The 14,984-nt window shown below is 38.6% G+C and overlaps 1 protein-coding gene across 16 annotated transcripts in view; it reads left to right on the top strand.

The window, feature by feature from the left end:
* The window catches only part of EYA4 (EYA transcriptional coactivator and phosphatase 4), a 295,955-nt gene that overhangs the window by 166,230 nt on the left and 114,741 nt on the right, over positions 1-14,984 (top strand). For all 16 annotated transcript variants that reach the window (XM_044386350.3, XM_048226017.2, XM_048226015.2 and 13 more), the window contains one exon: positions 4,459-4,508. In XM_044386350.3, coding sequence (XP_044242285.1) covers positions 4,459-4,508 — 50 coding nt within the window. The remainder of the gene's footprint in view (positions 1-4,458; positions 4,509-14,984) is intronic.

The following is a 14,984-nucleotide window of genomic DNA, read 5'->3' as shown; positions in this document are numbered from 1 at the left end:
GCCCAATTTAAAAGATTCCCTTAATGGTTGATGTATGATAAGAAATAACTAGTAGGTTCTTTAAAAATTTTTCCATGGGATGTTAGTTTCAACTCTTAAAAAACCTACTAAAAGCAACCGGTGAATCTAGCATAGAAGAGAAAGGCAGGCTTGATGCACAGTATTCAGTTCTAATTCCATCCCTGTTAGTTCTAGCTGTGGGACGTTGGACAAGTTGCTTAACCTCTTTGGGCCCTAGTTTTCTCATTTGTAAAAGAAGGATTTCATCCATCACACCTGTCTTCATAAATTAAGTGAAATTACATATATACGTAGTCCAGCACAGTAAGTGGAAAAAAGTAATTGCTTAATAAATGACAGCAATTATCATTATTATGATGTAGTAAAAATTCAACTTGTAAATAGCAAGACATTTCGATCTTCATTTTAAACATGTTAGGTTGTATGTTTATGAATTTTAAGTTCTTAATGTACTGGTTAAAATGCCTCTATAAATCTGGAATTGAAGTTTCCTACACAACTTGTTTGCAGATTAATCTTCCTGGTTCTCAGTATTCTCATCTACGAATTGGGAAAAAAATAGTTTCTACCTAAGCATTGAGCCTGGCATATAATAAACACTTAGAATTTTTAGCTTTCATTCATTCATTCCAAAAATTCAGTGTTTTGATATTTTTATGTTCATTACATTCTAAATAGTCATTTTCTTAAAATAAACCTGTAATTATTTGTCATTTTGCTTTGATTTTGCCTGTACTTTTATAATGTTAAGTAGGGAAAAAAATTCACATTAGTGCAGCCTATTAAATGCATATAACACTGTTCATCCTTTTCCTCTTGGCATATTTTTTGCTCACCTCCTTATGTGTCCTTATGAAAACTAGGATTTGGATTTGGATTATGGGCATGAAATTCTGCCTCATTTCTTGGCCTGCTTGTTTCAACTTTTTTCAAAAACAAATTCAAAACTAAATTGGTAATCACTGAAAACAGAAGGTTCAATATATTTTGTAAGGATATTATTTTTCCAACAACGTGCATACTTAAGCAGCCATCATTTAATTAAGTGTTGTGGATCTCTCAGATGGGAGGGGGTGTTCAAATTTAGGTACAGCTATCCATTTGCCTTCTAGTTCCATGATCAAGACACAATAAACATAAGTTTCTTAATGATTCACTTAACTTTTCTCCATCAGTTCAGAAATAAGATAGGGGTTTTTTGAAGTATTTTAAAGAAGCTACAAGTTAACATCTTTTTTGGTCTTTGGTATTACCAAAATTTCTTTTCAAGGACAGATTACTAGATCAGATCATATTCATCTTGGTTCTTTGCTTCAGTCAGTAATAATGTTCTGTCAATTCTGTCTCAGGAATATCTGTCAAAAACATCCTCTCACCTCTGCCCTCATGGCTCTTGTCTTAATTTAGGTTGTCACCATCTCTCACCAATGGATTGAATGTGATTCACTTAGTAAACTAGTATTTGGGGAGTGCCTAAGTCCATTTGAGCTGCTGTAACGAAACACCACAGACTGGGTAGCTTATAAACAGCAGAAATTTATTTCTGGTGGTTCTGGATGCTGGAAGGCCAAGATCAAAGCACTAGCATGGTCGTGTGGTGACAGCCTGCTTCCCTGCTCATAGCCAGTGCCACCTCTCTGTGTCCGTATGTCATGAGAGCATCAATCCCGTTCCTAAAGGTGCCACCCTGATAACCTAAGCACCTCCCAAAGGCCCCACTTCATAATCTCTAGGGCTTGGAATTTGAACAAATGCATTCTGGGGGGACACAGACATTCAGACCATAACAGGGAGCAGAATCTACTCAAGGCTAGGGATGTAGTGATATGCAGGATCAGTGCCATCTCTGCTTTGGTGGAGCTTAAACTCTCTCCTGTTGCATTAGTCTCTACAGCCTTCACTTTGTCCCCCTTCTACACTATCTTCTACGTCATCTCCACCAAGGCTGTCTCTTAAAACTCTTCAATGGTCTTGAGTGACCAAAGATTAAATTCTGAATTCTCTGTCCTATGTAAGGTCTTCTTCATAATAGGATTCCTCTGGCAAATCCCATGATATTGAAATACCTTTCTCCAGATTTAGTCTTTGAAGACTTTGTCTTTTAAGACTCACTTGAGAAGTCATCTTCCTTTGGCTGGGGTCGATTGTCCTTTGAGCATCCATAGCACTGCAGAGACCTTTCCTAGAGCAGTCATGGTATTCTAAATATTATTTTTCCCTCATTAGACCGTGAACAAATGGATGAAACTCCTAAAAAGGATCACTTTGTAGAATTTACAGCTCTAGCAATATGTATAGATAAAGAATATCTGTATCTACTTCAGTCTTTCATCACATACTTATTTAGCATTACCTAGGAATCTGAGACTCAGGGGGTACTAGACGGTGAGTAATCAGTATGTGTTCTCTGCCATTATAATTACTACTTGGAGGATGAATTAAAGTAATCGGAACTGTCTGGTTAATTATTTGGAGAACGATGCTTTATCAAACCAGGAGTATTAAAAAGATTCTTTGTTTTTTAAGCCACAGGAAGCCCCTGCTTTGGGAGTCTATGTCTAGTTCGCTAGTGTGGTCTGGAGCTTCTTCAGCCAATCCTAACGTCTGGTCATCATAGTCTTGAGGAAAGTAACATTCACTTTGAGGTGATTCTGTATGTTCACTGGACAGTTCATATAATTTCTGGTGAGGAACCAATAGGAAGGAACCAGTGAGAAACAAGGGTTTTGTTCTGGTATCCTTCCCTTATAGTTTTCTTTTTTTTTCCCCCTTTTTGGACAATTTTTAGTGGACCTAAGATTTTTGTGGGTTTTGTAGTAAATTTTGTTTATATTTTAAGAAAAGTATCCCTTTTTTAAACTTTTTTTCTTTTTAACTAATTGCTCCTGAAAATATTTCTTGACTCTTCGATGTCATGGTGCTGAGTTCCATGTTAAGAGCACAGAAGATGTCACATGATTGTATAGGGATGCTAATCTCTTTGCTCATCAGTTTTATTTTCATACTGTATAAATGTATACACAGGATACAAAAGAGAATGTGGTTAATCAAGCAAAATAATTGATTTCCCAGATGATGAAAATGTCTAGGCTTAGAATTGAAAGCAAAAGACATAGATATTTGAAAGTGTAGGAGTTTTTTGTGTGTTTGTTTTTTAAGTATGCTGAGTCAGAGGAGGAAAGAATTACTTTATGAGCTGAAAAGACAAAGCTGCATCTTTAAAATTCAAAAGTTACTCTTCTTTTTAAAGATTTTATTTATTTCTTAGAAAGAGAGAGAGCACGAGAATGAGTGGGGGGAGGGGCAGACAGAGAAGGACAAGCAGACTCCCCACTGAGCAGGGAGCCTGATGCAGGGCTGATCCTAGGACCCCGAGATCGTGACCTGAGCCAAAGTCAGACCCTTAACTGACTGAGCCACTCAGGTGCCCCTCAAAACTTACTTTTAAATGATGCCATTTATATCACAGTTAACACCCATGGTGTGTGCCTGTGGTGTATATCCAGTACTTATTTTTCACTTCCAAGCTTCGTATTAGAATTTAAAATACCTGGATTCTGTAGGTTGCATAGATGGACCCTCAAGATATTAACACCCAGAGTGTCTAACAGTGGACTTGTAAATGTGTATTGTTGATGCTCCATATTAACTAAGGAATTTTTTAAATTGAGTGTATTTGCATATAATATACCATTAAGTGCATAGCGATCAGATAAAGTATCCGTGCTTGAAGTTAAATTGTGAAAGACGATGGATTTGTGCTTTACTTTCTTTCAGAGAATGTATCACACACTGTTGTCCCGAAATGTTTAGCAAAACTAGAAGCAAAAGTTAATTTTCATTCTTTACCTTTCGTAAAAAGCTAAAAACTGCCAAGTGGAAATACAATCTGCAAAATATACTGCAAATATATGTGAGAAGTCTAGTCTGTGAGTCCTGCTGAAACTTAATTGGTATGCTGAGAAATAGATAAAACATACAGCCACTGGATTGGGAAAAAGAAAATTAACATGTGAATGTTTTCCCCAGCACGATGCTTTGCCCCCAGAACCTGGTGTTTGTCATTGTGCACTGTGGTAGGGGATAGAAGCGGTATCAATTGGAAAGACATTTCTTCGTGAATTGAGAACAGTATGGCCTTCTTGTTCCTAAGTGGGAAACCTGGTTCTTTGGTTTCTTTGTTCCTGGTTAAGCTAGTCCCAAGCCATTTCAGCTGAACATTTTACGTACTGATGGAGTCTAGGGAAGTGCGTTGGCTGCTGATCCTGGGATAATAATGAAATACGCTGTTTAGCACCGCATGTTGCCGCTGGAAAACGTGCGGATTGTTTTGTAGAGATCTCAGTGAGCAGCGCTGTATCCACTTCCCCAAGTGTGTGAACCTGAGTGAGGAAGTTGTATTTGCATATGAGAATAACTAGTCGTCTTTTCTTACAGGTAAAGAAAACGTGCACAGAATCAGACGTTTCAGAAGCTCAGAATTCCAGGTACTGTAAAATAGAGGCCAGGACTCCACTAAGGAAAATGGCAATTTTGGAGAACTAACTAGTAAGATGTCATACTCCAGATACAACTGTGATTTGAAACGTTGCGGCTCTTTAAGAACTTTTTCTTTATGAAAACTACATTTTATATTGGCTAGGGTACCGTTAATGATAATATGAATAAAAAGAAATCCGATTGAAGTCCGCTTTAAAGAATGATGGTAGAAACATCCTCCAAAAATACTTAAAAACCTCTTCCCTTCCCATTCACTATGTGAATTCAGCTACAGTGTTCTTTCTAATCTTTTCTTACAATGTATTCACATCTGAAATTTTTCCAGAAACTGAATAACTTTCAAATCTGTGTTTACCAATAAAACTACAGTATTTCTTTTCTTCCTTTTTTTTTTTTTTTGATAAAACACTGCTAGATTTTGAGAATGCTCTCAAATTGGAAAAATCAAAATTGACTTGGCCTTCTCTCTTTGGTTGTTTGGAGCCTGTAGAAGTGAGGCAATAATGTGGTCAGACCACTGCATCCAAGAACTTAGCACCATTTTTTTGTTTGTGCTTAGACCGGATGCCCAATAGATATTTTCAGTCCTACAGATTTTCATTTCAAAATCCAGGCTTGAATTTTAAAAAGTATTGTAAATACCATTACAATAATAAGCATAACCTGAGTATGATATTAATGATATAACTTATCTTCTTATATTGAGAAATTTGTATTTAATGGTGAGATGGTTCATAGTTTATTTTGTCCTCCTTGCCCCAGTGTATGATGTAAAAAGTGATTTTCTCGGTGTAATACAGCAATACACATCTAGGGAAAATGTTTATGGCCACCATAATTTTTTTTTTTTTGGAGAAGAAGCATATATTATATTATATAATATATATAATACAATATAATATATATTATATAATACTATATAATTATAGTATACATTATATAATATATAATGACAGCTTGAATAACTCTTCCTTTGTTTTATACAGTATGATATTCCTATAGTTAATTTTGATACATCTTATATTAAAATGACTGTAAATGGCCTTTTCTTTTGGACCAAGAGCATTCAAATATGGTATAGGATTTTTCACGTTTGTTCTTTGACATTTTGTCTTTGTCCTTTATAGTCAGATATCAAAATATAAACAAGTAGCTTATCAGAGCATTTGAACCATTAAAGGTTTTCCTACAAAGCAGAGTAATTCCAGGATACATGGAGAGAAAGAAAGGTCTAAGCTCTAATCCTTGTGGGCATTTCCTTCCTGATCATTTTGCTGATCTTTCTGAGTAACCTACCTTTGACTTGTTATTTAAGTAATTAGATAATTTTTGCAAAGCTGATCTTGAGGATTATTAAAACAAAACAAAACAAAACAAAAACCACAGAGCAATATCATCATCCTTATTAACATTTCATATCAATAATTTTTCCCTTACGTCCGCTCAGGATTTTTGGATATGGTGTTATGCTTAAATAAATTTTAAACAAGTAGAAAGCCACCAAACTAATTGTGTCCACAATTGATATCAATAACTTAGATGAAAAGCAGAGAATTTTGAACTCAGTGTATTTGAACCAGAATTAGATCTCTTTCTTTTATCTAGCAAAACCCAGCTTACATGGCCTTAAAAGCATAATTTTGTTTCTAAGGTAAATTGTGGTTATTTTAAGAGGACTATTTAAAATACATTTTATTTTATAACATAGAATGTATTATTAATATATAATGTATAATATAAATTAATTGAAAAAATATCTTCACTTACTGGAAACCAAGAGGTGGTTGCCACAGGTTAGCTCCTTCTAAAAGTTTCCTAATTTGTGATATAAATAGGTCACATTAGGCAAATCTATCTCTAATGACTCTGAAGCTTTGTAATCTCAAAAACAAAAAAGAGTCCTTACTTACTAAAATACAAGATGGAAAGACCTTCAGCATGAGCGAGAATCATTTATTGGTTCAAGACTGCCTACACATTTTGATCTTGGCTGGTCTCCTGTCCTACCTTCTGGTGCAAGGGACAGTCTCCACACCCTAAAAGTGTCAGTAACATAAAGACATGGCTATTCTTGACTTCTCTGTTTACTCATAGATAGTAGGTACTAGAGTGCTAAAACTGGCACTTAGTTAATGCAGTGACGGAATGCCAAGAAAATAGAAATAGGCAAAATATCATTCTACACAAAAATGATACAGTAACTTACTGAATAGTCAACGAATCCAAGAATGCCCAAAATAGTACTTATTATATGCATGTGCTCTGAGGCTCAGTTTTTATCACCTATTAAACACATACCACACACACACACACACACACACACACACACACACACACACACCCCACGGTGCCTTTATTATGGACACCAGGCAGCATCATTTTAGCAATATATGTACATGGCTACATTCTTTTGTTCTCATTAGAACCACAAACCTTCCTGTATTCTCATTCTTTCTCTCCCTCTCCTTCCTTCCCTCCCTCCCTTTGCGCGTGTGCATGTGTGTGTGTGTGTGTGAGAGAGAGAGAGAGAGAAAGAGAGAGAGAGAGCACAAAACAGAGAAAGAAGGAGAGAGAGATTGATTCAGATTGAGATTTAAAGCCTGGGGCTAGATAATTCTATTCTAAACAAATCTAAAGTAGAGAATTGAGCTCCAAATGAAATACTGCATCAGCATAAAATGCATGCAAGCTGGAGACCCTCTGCCTTCTAAAGTGCTGCCTCACTTGGAACCTAAAGCTAATATAATTCATTTATTTAGCTAGCTTTATAGTGTGTTGGTTTTGGATTTGAAAAGATTAGAATAAATGTAGATGGAAAGTGTTTTTACAGTAGGGAAGTAATTAAATTGGGCGTGGAGACTTTGTAAGGAAAATTCTTATGGTGACATATGTGTATCAGCAAATTCTTTGTCTTGCTTGGCTTTAATTCCTCTTTTGGAAAGAAATGTTTGGGCTACAGATGTGACTGGTAGATTGGGAAAAAGAGACTTTACAAACCTATGTAAGAAAGGTAAAAATGTATTAGAAATAACATTGTATGTATATATTAAATGTCAGATATTAGGGACTATATTTTCTCAGGCTCATAAAACTATATTGAACTTGATGTCATATGGGAAGGGATATAATGTGCTTCTTAGAAGAACTGACCTTTTTTTTTTTCTTTTCTTTTTTTTTTTATTGCTTTCCTCTGTGTTCCTGATCATGTAATAGTATTGTTGACCTTTGTTCCTAAAACTAATGTTAACCATAAAATGAGTACGAGAGAAAACTAAAATCTGTATTTTTTACATAGTTTATCTTACCCTAAAATTATCTATTACTGGATAGACTATCCTAAAACATGGACAGAAATATCAGTTTTATGTTGATTTTTTTCCCCTAAATTGATGGTGAATTTCTTTGTGTAGATTTGTGCCTCCTTTGAGCCTTCACTGAAAATACGTGGATCTTGTTTAACTGTACTATAATGAATAGATTCTGGACAAGTGACGCTAATAGAAATTTCTATAAGCCTCACATACTTTTAACTTTTCTACTTTCAGTTCTTTCTGATAAGACTTGAGGAAATAATTTATTTCATTCTGTAATTGCATTCTTGGCAAATACCCTGTATGCAAATATGGCTGTATGTTAAATAGTCCTCGTGGTAACCTGAATGATTTCTTTGGTGATTTCCTTTGGTGGAATTGGGCTGTGTGAAGTGACTTCTAGGAAATATGTCTGTTCTTTTTCTCTCAGCCTGCCCTCAGTACCAACCACCAGCAGATTACAGTAGGGGAATCTAAGGAAGAGAATTCAGATATGGGAAGGACTCCTGGTACCTATGAGCTACGATGATAGTTTTTCCATGTGAAAGTAAAAGAGAATGATTCAGTAGGTAATGGTGGGGGTGTACTTTTCCCCACTTCCTAGGTTGAGAAATTTGGTTTGCTGAGAAATGGGGTTTCCTGAAATCAGCAAAGGCTTGGTTGAGTGCTGTGACTTGCCCTAGTCTATACTGACTTTACAGTTACCAGGAGAAAGGCAAAATGACTCTCCAGCTTTTAAAGAAGCACCGGAATGAATCTCAGTGTAATATCTAATATTTCAGTGAGCCTCAGGAATTTGATCTAATCAGTGTCTATGTATAAAATCTTTGAAGATGCAACTAATTCATGTTACGTAAACAATTATGATTTAACAATGTTATATTTAAGGCATTAAGCTGTACATATTTATTTGCTGATAAAATAATTATTGTAATGCTTCCAGAAGTCTAAAATGTTTGTTGGTATAGAATTTCCTATCAAATATTTAAATGCTGTATTTTTTCATAGCAGTGAAAAGTGAGGGCCCCTTTGTGAAAATACACATTTGCATTTCATTGTGTCAAATCAGAGGCCCATCTAGCCCAATATTCTGTCTCTAAAGCATCAAAATTCATTACTAACAAATTGCATGTTCTCAAACTTGCAAATTTCAGAACGTAGTACCACAGGTTCAGTAACACAGTCTGGCTGTCCAGTCCATGTTTATGTAGGCATTTCTTAGACTTAGTTACATACTAGCAAATACTATAGACTAGTATTTTGGACTATAGAACCCGGAAAATTACTAATCACAATACAAAGTAATTATTAATTCCTTCTAGTTGTTTAAAACTGCCTCTTTCAACTTGTCCTGAAAATGATAGATGATGGATAAATATTCTAAGAGTGTGATTTAATTCTCCTGTTTGGGGATTTGAAGAGAAAGAACTCAATCTGGGAACTCCATCTCTATATAAAATGATTTAGTTAACCCGAGTCAGACTATACCTTAATCTTTTTCTTTCCAATTGTGCAAACATTCTATCTCATTTCAAAGCGTGGCCTCATGAGGGTGCCTCTCTAGTCTCTTCATCATTTTGGCTAGCATTTACTGGAAGTTTCCTGAATCCACTTTGCCTTCTCTGATGTGTGTTGACAGATTTACAGGTGTGGAAGCAGCTGGGATTCTGAACACGAATGAAGAATGTGTTCTGTGTTGCTGTTAATTGTATCCTCAGTATCTGGGATATCTTGACCCTTTGGGTCAGGGAAGCATATTGAGCTGATTCCCTCAGATGATTGTCTAAGGCATCCGCTAAATCCCTGATATCAATTAGTGTTACTTGAAGATTTAAAGAACAGTCTCAAAACTTAGATTATTGTTTTTGAAGTGTCTTGTCACACAGGTTTCTGATCAGCCTTTTCCTGGAGCTCACTGGGGACTCCTGGTGATGTATCTTTTTTACCCAGCACAGCTTAGTGTTATCTCTATACTTAATTTTTTTGCATATTTCCTCTCTAAATTTAATTATCTTCCAAAATTAAATGAGTAAATAGAGTAAAATAATACATGTGAAAGGCCCTTACACACTGGTACTCACAGAACAGTTTCTTATTATGTGTTTAAAACTGAATAAGACAGATCCCTAGGTTTTGCTATCTTTTTGCTTGCTTTCCATTTCATGTTTTTCACATGTAATTTCTGTTCACAACTCTTTTTTTTTAAAGATTTATTTATTTATGTATTAGAGAGAGAGCATGCTTGCAGGGGGAGCAGTAGAGGGAGAGGGAGAAGGAGACAAGCAGACTCCCCACTCATCAGGGAGCCTGACACTGGGCTCAGTCTCAGAACCCTGAGATCATGACCTAAGCCCAAATCAAGCATGGGACGCTTAACTGACCGAGCCACCCAGGCGCCCCTCTGTTCACCAGTCTTGACACGGCCCACAATGCCTAGTATGCTCTGGCTGCTGCAGTTCCTCTCGCTTTGGTTTCAGTCAGGCTTCCCCTGGTGGAAGGGTCTGCACTCACAGATGCTATTCTCCTCCCATGGAGGCTGCACTGCTCCTTCCCCATTTGTGTTCTGCTCCCCCTCCCAGCTTTGCTCACCAATTTCATTTCAGTTCAACCCTTCTAGGATCTCTGCTCTTCCCTGGTGAGCCCCGTGGTCCAGACCCACTGTCCTCTGGCTGCGTGGCCCCGTGCACGCTTCTCCTTCAGAGGCTCCTCATTTGGTTAACGTTTGCTTCCTTCACTGCACTATAAGCCCTACAAGGGAAAGGGTTACATCCACTTCTTTCTGGTCCCTGTTGTATCATGTGCTTAGCATGTACCAGGTCCTCATACATACCTGTGTAGTGAACAGTAACTTCCAGATGATAAAGCTAGCTTGGCATCTCTCCTGGAATGTCTCTTGTAACCACAAATCCCTAAGACAATTTTATTGGGGATTTCACTCTGCCGTCTCAAACTCCTCTTGTAAAAAATTATGGTGATTGCACTCCGTCCCCCAGGATCTTTTCCTTCCAGTGATAATTCTCTCAGTTGTGTCCTGTGTCAGGACTCTAGAGTAATCTCTGACCTCTTTCTCTCTTTCCTTTCCCAAGTCCTGTTGGTCATCAAGTTGTATTTAATTTTCCTCGGCTATGTTTGGCATCTTTTTATCCTGCCCTTCCCACTGCTGCTGTGAAAGTTCAAGCTGTCCTCACCTTACCTCTGAATTAATACAACAAATTTCCAAGTGGCTCTCTTGGCTCCCTATAGACCTTGCCTATCTGTTCTGCCAGGCTGTCAGATGAGCCTTTCTTAATGACACTTTCCAAATGGGGTTGCCCTGTTCATTGATCAGAAAATGAATTTAGTAGACATTTAGAGTACACGCAGAAGCATGAATAAATAATCTGAAAAAAAGAATTGTGTGTGCGAGGTAAAAATAAGGACATACATGTTTTTACCTAGTGCTGGTCAGAGGCCAGGGACTCTTTGGGCTTCCTGTTAGCTACTGCCCTATTGCCCTTATTCTGATCTATTAGATATTCATTTGGTCTAATTTCCTATTCTTCCTTTAGTTGCAAACCAACCTAAGAATACATGTCTCTAGGGGCGCCTGGGTGGCTCAGTCATTAGGCATCTGCCTTCAGCTCAGGGCGTGATCCTGGCATTCTGGGATCGAGCCCTGCATCAGGCTTCTCCCCTGGGAGCCTGCTTCTTCCTCTCCCACTCCCCCTGCTTGTGTTCCCTCTCTCGCTGGCTCCGTCTCTCTCTCTCTCTGTCAAATAAATAAATAAAATCTTAAAAAAAAAAAAAAAGAATACATGTCTCTACCATGGGTCTCAGAAAGTACGTTCCAGAGAAAGATATACCAGTGATACATGTACTTTGATTTTCATTTTTTCCTTCTCCGGCCCTCATTTCCTATATAGACCTTAGAGTCAAATAAGGTATTTATGTACTGTGTGGCTTCCTGAAAGCATCCATTTTAGGGTAGTACTTGCTTGGTATTCTACAGATGAGCTCATTTCACTAGCGGGTTAGAGGAGAATACCACGAGAGTACAACTTGAACCCTGAGCACTGTGAAGCTGGAGTGCTAGGGAGGAGTTGCAGGGAAGACTTAGGGCCATGGCTGAATGTCAAAGAATAGATAAGATTTGAAGAAATGGGGAAAAGAGAACACCAGTGAGGTACAAGAAAGGACTAGAAAGTGAAACTGATGGGGATTCTTTTTTTAAGATTTTATTTATTTATTTGACAGAGAGAGCACGCGGGTGTGCATGTGCGCCCAAGCAAGGGAGCACTAGGCAGAAAGAGAGGGAGAAGCAGGCTCCCCGCAGATGAGGGGCTCGATCCCAGGACCCTGAGATCATGACCTGAACCAAAGGCAGACACTTAACTGACTGAGCCACCCAGGCGCCCCTGATGGGGACTTTTATAGGTGGTGAGTTGTCCCACTTGATTCGTGTGGGAAAATAGTCGGTGAGATTGGAAAATGGGTAATAGCACAGAGTGTTGGTGGCTTGGATTTCTAGTGGGTTTTTTTGTTTTTTTGTTAGGGCTCATTGATTGTAGCTACCACTGTGAGGCAGTTTAAGCAGAAAAGAGGAGTTTTGCTTGTTTGTTTGTCACTTTGTTGTTTCGATGTTAAACAAGGATGTGATACATTAGGGGACCTGAGAAGAAAAGGTGTCCTGGATTTTTAAGATGTGCGAGCAGGGACCACCTTCCTGGTCATTTCTTGTTTAGGGAAGTCCTAGCTGCTTAGCTACTTTTGTCTTTGCCTCTTGATGAAGATTGGCCGATTGGTCTTATTTTTTCTCAAGGTCTCACAGTAGGAGGAAAATGCCTATGTGACACTGCTCCTGATACTATACTTTTTACCTAAATAAGTAAAATCTCTAGCCTAGAATCTCTCTCTTGTTCCTTATCTCAGCTCCAAATTTCCGGGGAAGGGAATAGCATCAGAGGGACGGGTTCACAAAACAGACACTTGGCTTTCAGGAGCCACCTCTGGGAGCATATGAAGCAGGGGTGAGAAGAACTTCCAAGAAAAGACTGCTGAGCAGATAACCCAACTAGGGGCCTCTACTTTCTACCTTTGCCCAGGCCTGTTTCCTCCAGCACCCCTTCCCAAATCCTTCATTTCATATAATCCAGCTTTTATTGCTCTCTCACCTTCCCTCATCAGATATAACTCAGTGGTTGTCACTTCCCCTTGTACAGAGACTTGGAGCTTGACTTCATAGGTCCAACATCTACAAGCTGCAGTCAGCAAAAAGGAGATCGTGTGAGAGAGCTTTACGCCAAGTGGCAGCCATACTTCACAGGAAAGAGGTACTCCACTCACCTCTTGCTGAAAACCCATCTTGCAATATTTGCTCCTCCTGTCCCAGTCCCCAAACTGACCAGTTGCTATTCGGTGGGCCCAGTCCTTCTCTCCTGCTCTCAAATGCCATTGCAGATATAAATTACTTTCTCCACTTCCTCCATTTACCTGATTGTCTGATGAATGCATTTCATGCAGCAGTTTAAATTATTTATCTTTCTGAAGATAATATTACCAAAATGAGTGTATAGATTTGGACTTATGTTAAAAAACAAAACAAAACCAACTGTCGAACACATTCAAAGAAATACAACCAGTGACCAATAACCTAGAGTCTAAATTTGAAATTTTGGCAGCCCATCTTTCCAGGTCACCGGTGGATTGCTGATCAGGTAATAACATGATTAAATTGTACTTGTGCTGACAGAGCAGCGGCGGCACAGGTGCCTGGAGGCAGGGAAGCTAGCTCTGAGACTCACCGAAAAGGCCTGAGAGACAGTGAGCAAATTGGGGTTATTTTGAGGTAACATTTTACGCTATTTTTTTTCATGATTTAAACACATTTTCCAAATTTTCTACATCGTGTATTATTTATTTGTCTTAAGAACCAATAAACATATTATAAAGCATGAAATAATAGATTCAGCTTGAAATAGGCATGGTGGCAGTGGGAGGGCTCTGGCTGCTTCTTCCTGACAGCTTGCTTTATTCTCTAAAGATGAGAAAACACTTGATTTCCCCCCACGTGTTATTAGTGATGAGTTCCAGAGAATGGTTGTGATCCTGGTTCAGCCCCTCTTACAGAAAACTGAGTTCCTCTGAAGTCTTTATGGTTAATAATGTGAAACAGTCTTTCTTGAGACTGTTAGCTGCTTTCAATTAATTTGGTCAGAGTAACACATCACATAACGTAGCCTTGGTTTAGTGACTTTTACGCAGAGGACCTGAGGAACTGAGACAAGATTCTACTTTGCATCAGAGTGATAATCCAAATTATTATGGTTGGGGACAGGTCTCTGAGTCTATGCCATGTTGGCTGATGGACTGCTTGGGATTTACTGATCTACGTCAATCCTTACGGTTCTTCTGGACTTGGGGTATCTTTAGAGCAAAGTTCTAGACTCAAGTGAGTAGAAAATAGAAATTTTTGGCAGGCCCTCTGCATGTTGGGCCAACCTAAGGTGGGAAGAAACAAGATCTTACAGTTTTCTTCTCAGTGGTTCACTTAGAGGAACACTAATTCTTGCCCCTAAAGTGACAGTTTATGGGCATCTTCCCTGTGTCAGGCACTGGTCTGGGTGCTTGTCATCTTAAAAGAACAAAGCGGGAGCATGCATGATGATGGCTTATTTGAGAAGATGATAAATGCTATGGAACAAAGCAGAGTATGGGGAGGATTGGGAAGGAGTAGGTTCTGGCTTTAAATTGGGCGATACTGAGCCAAAGACTTGCAGGAGCTGGTAGCACAGCAAGAGTGGGACTGGCGGAAGTGCATTCCCTCAGGGAGGAGCCACCACACAGCCCTTCAGTGGCAGCCCTGTCTGGCGTGAAGCACCTGTGAGGAGGGTCTGGTAGCTCCAAGCGAGTGAGCCCAGAGTTTCAAATTTGAAGTAGCAACATTCTAGAAAAAGCTGCTACTTCTGCTACTTACTGTACTTTGAAAATATTTACTTACAACTTTGATAAATCCGTTGCAAATCATTTTTCCTGACCTATGGGTGAGAATCTCTGACAGGCAGCCCATCCATCACTGCTGCACGATGGGTTTGGGTCCCTGCCAGGGACACCTCTTTCTGCCACACCACACACATCCTCCAAGACAAGGGCTCTCTCCTGATCAGAGGCTGCAAG

Source organism: Ursus arctos, unplaced genomic scaffold, assembly GCF_023065955.2.
Source record: "Ursus arctos isolate Adak ecotype North America unplaced genomic scaffold, UrsArc2.0 scaffold_13, whole genome shotgun sequence".
Lineage (NCBI taxonomy): Eukaryota > Metazoa > Chordata > Mammalia > Carnivora > Ursidae > Ursus > Ursus arctos.
Note: the sequence above shows the minus strand (reverse complement) of the source record. Positions and strands in the feature narration are given on the sequence as shown.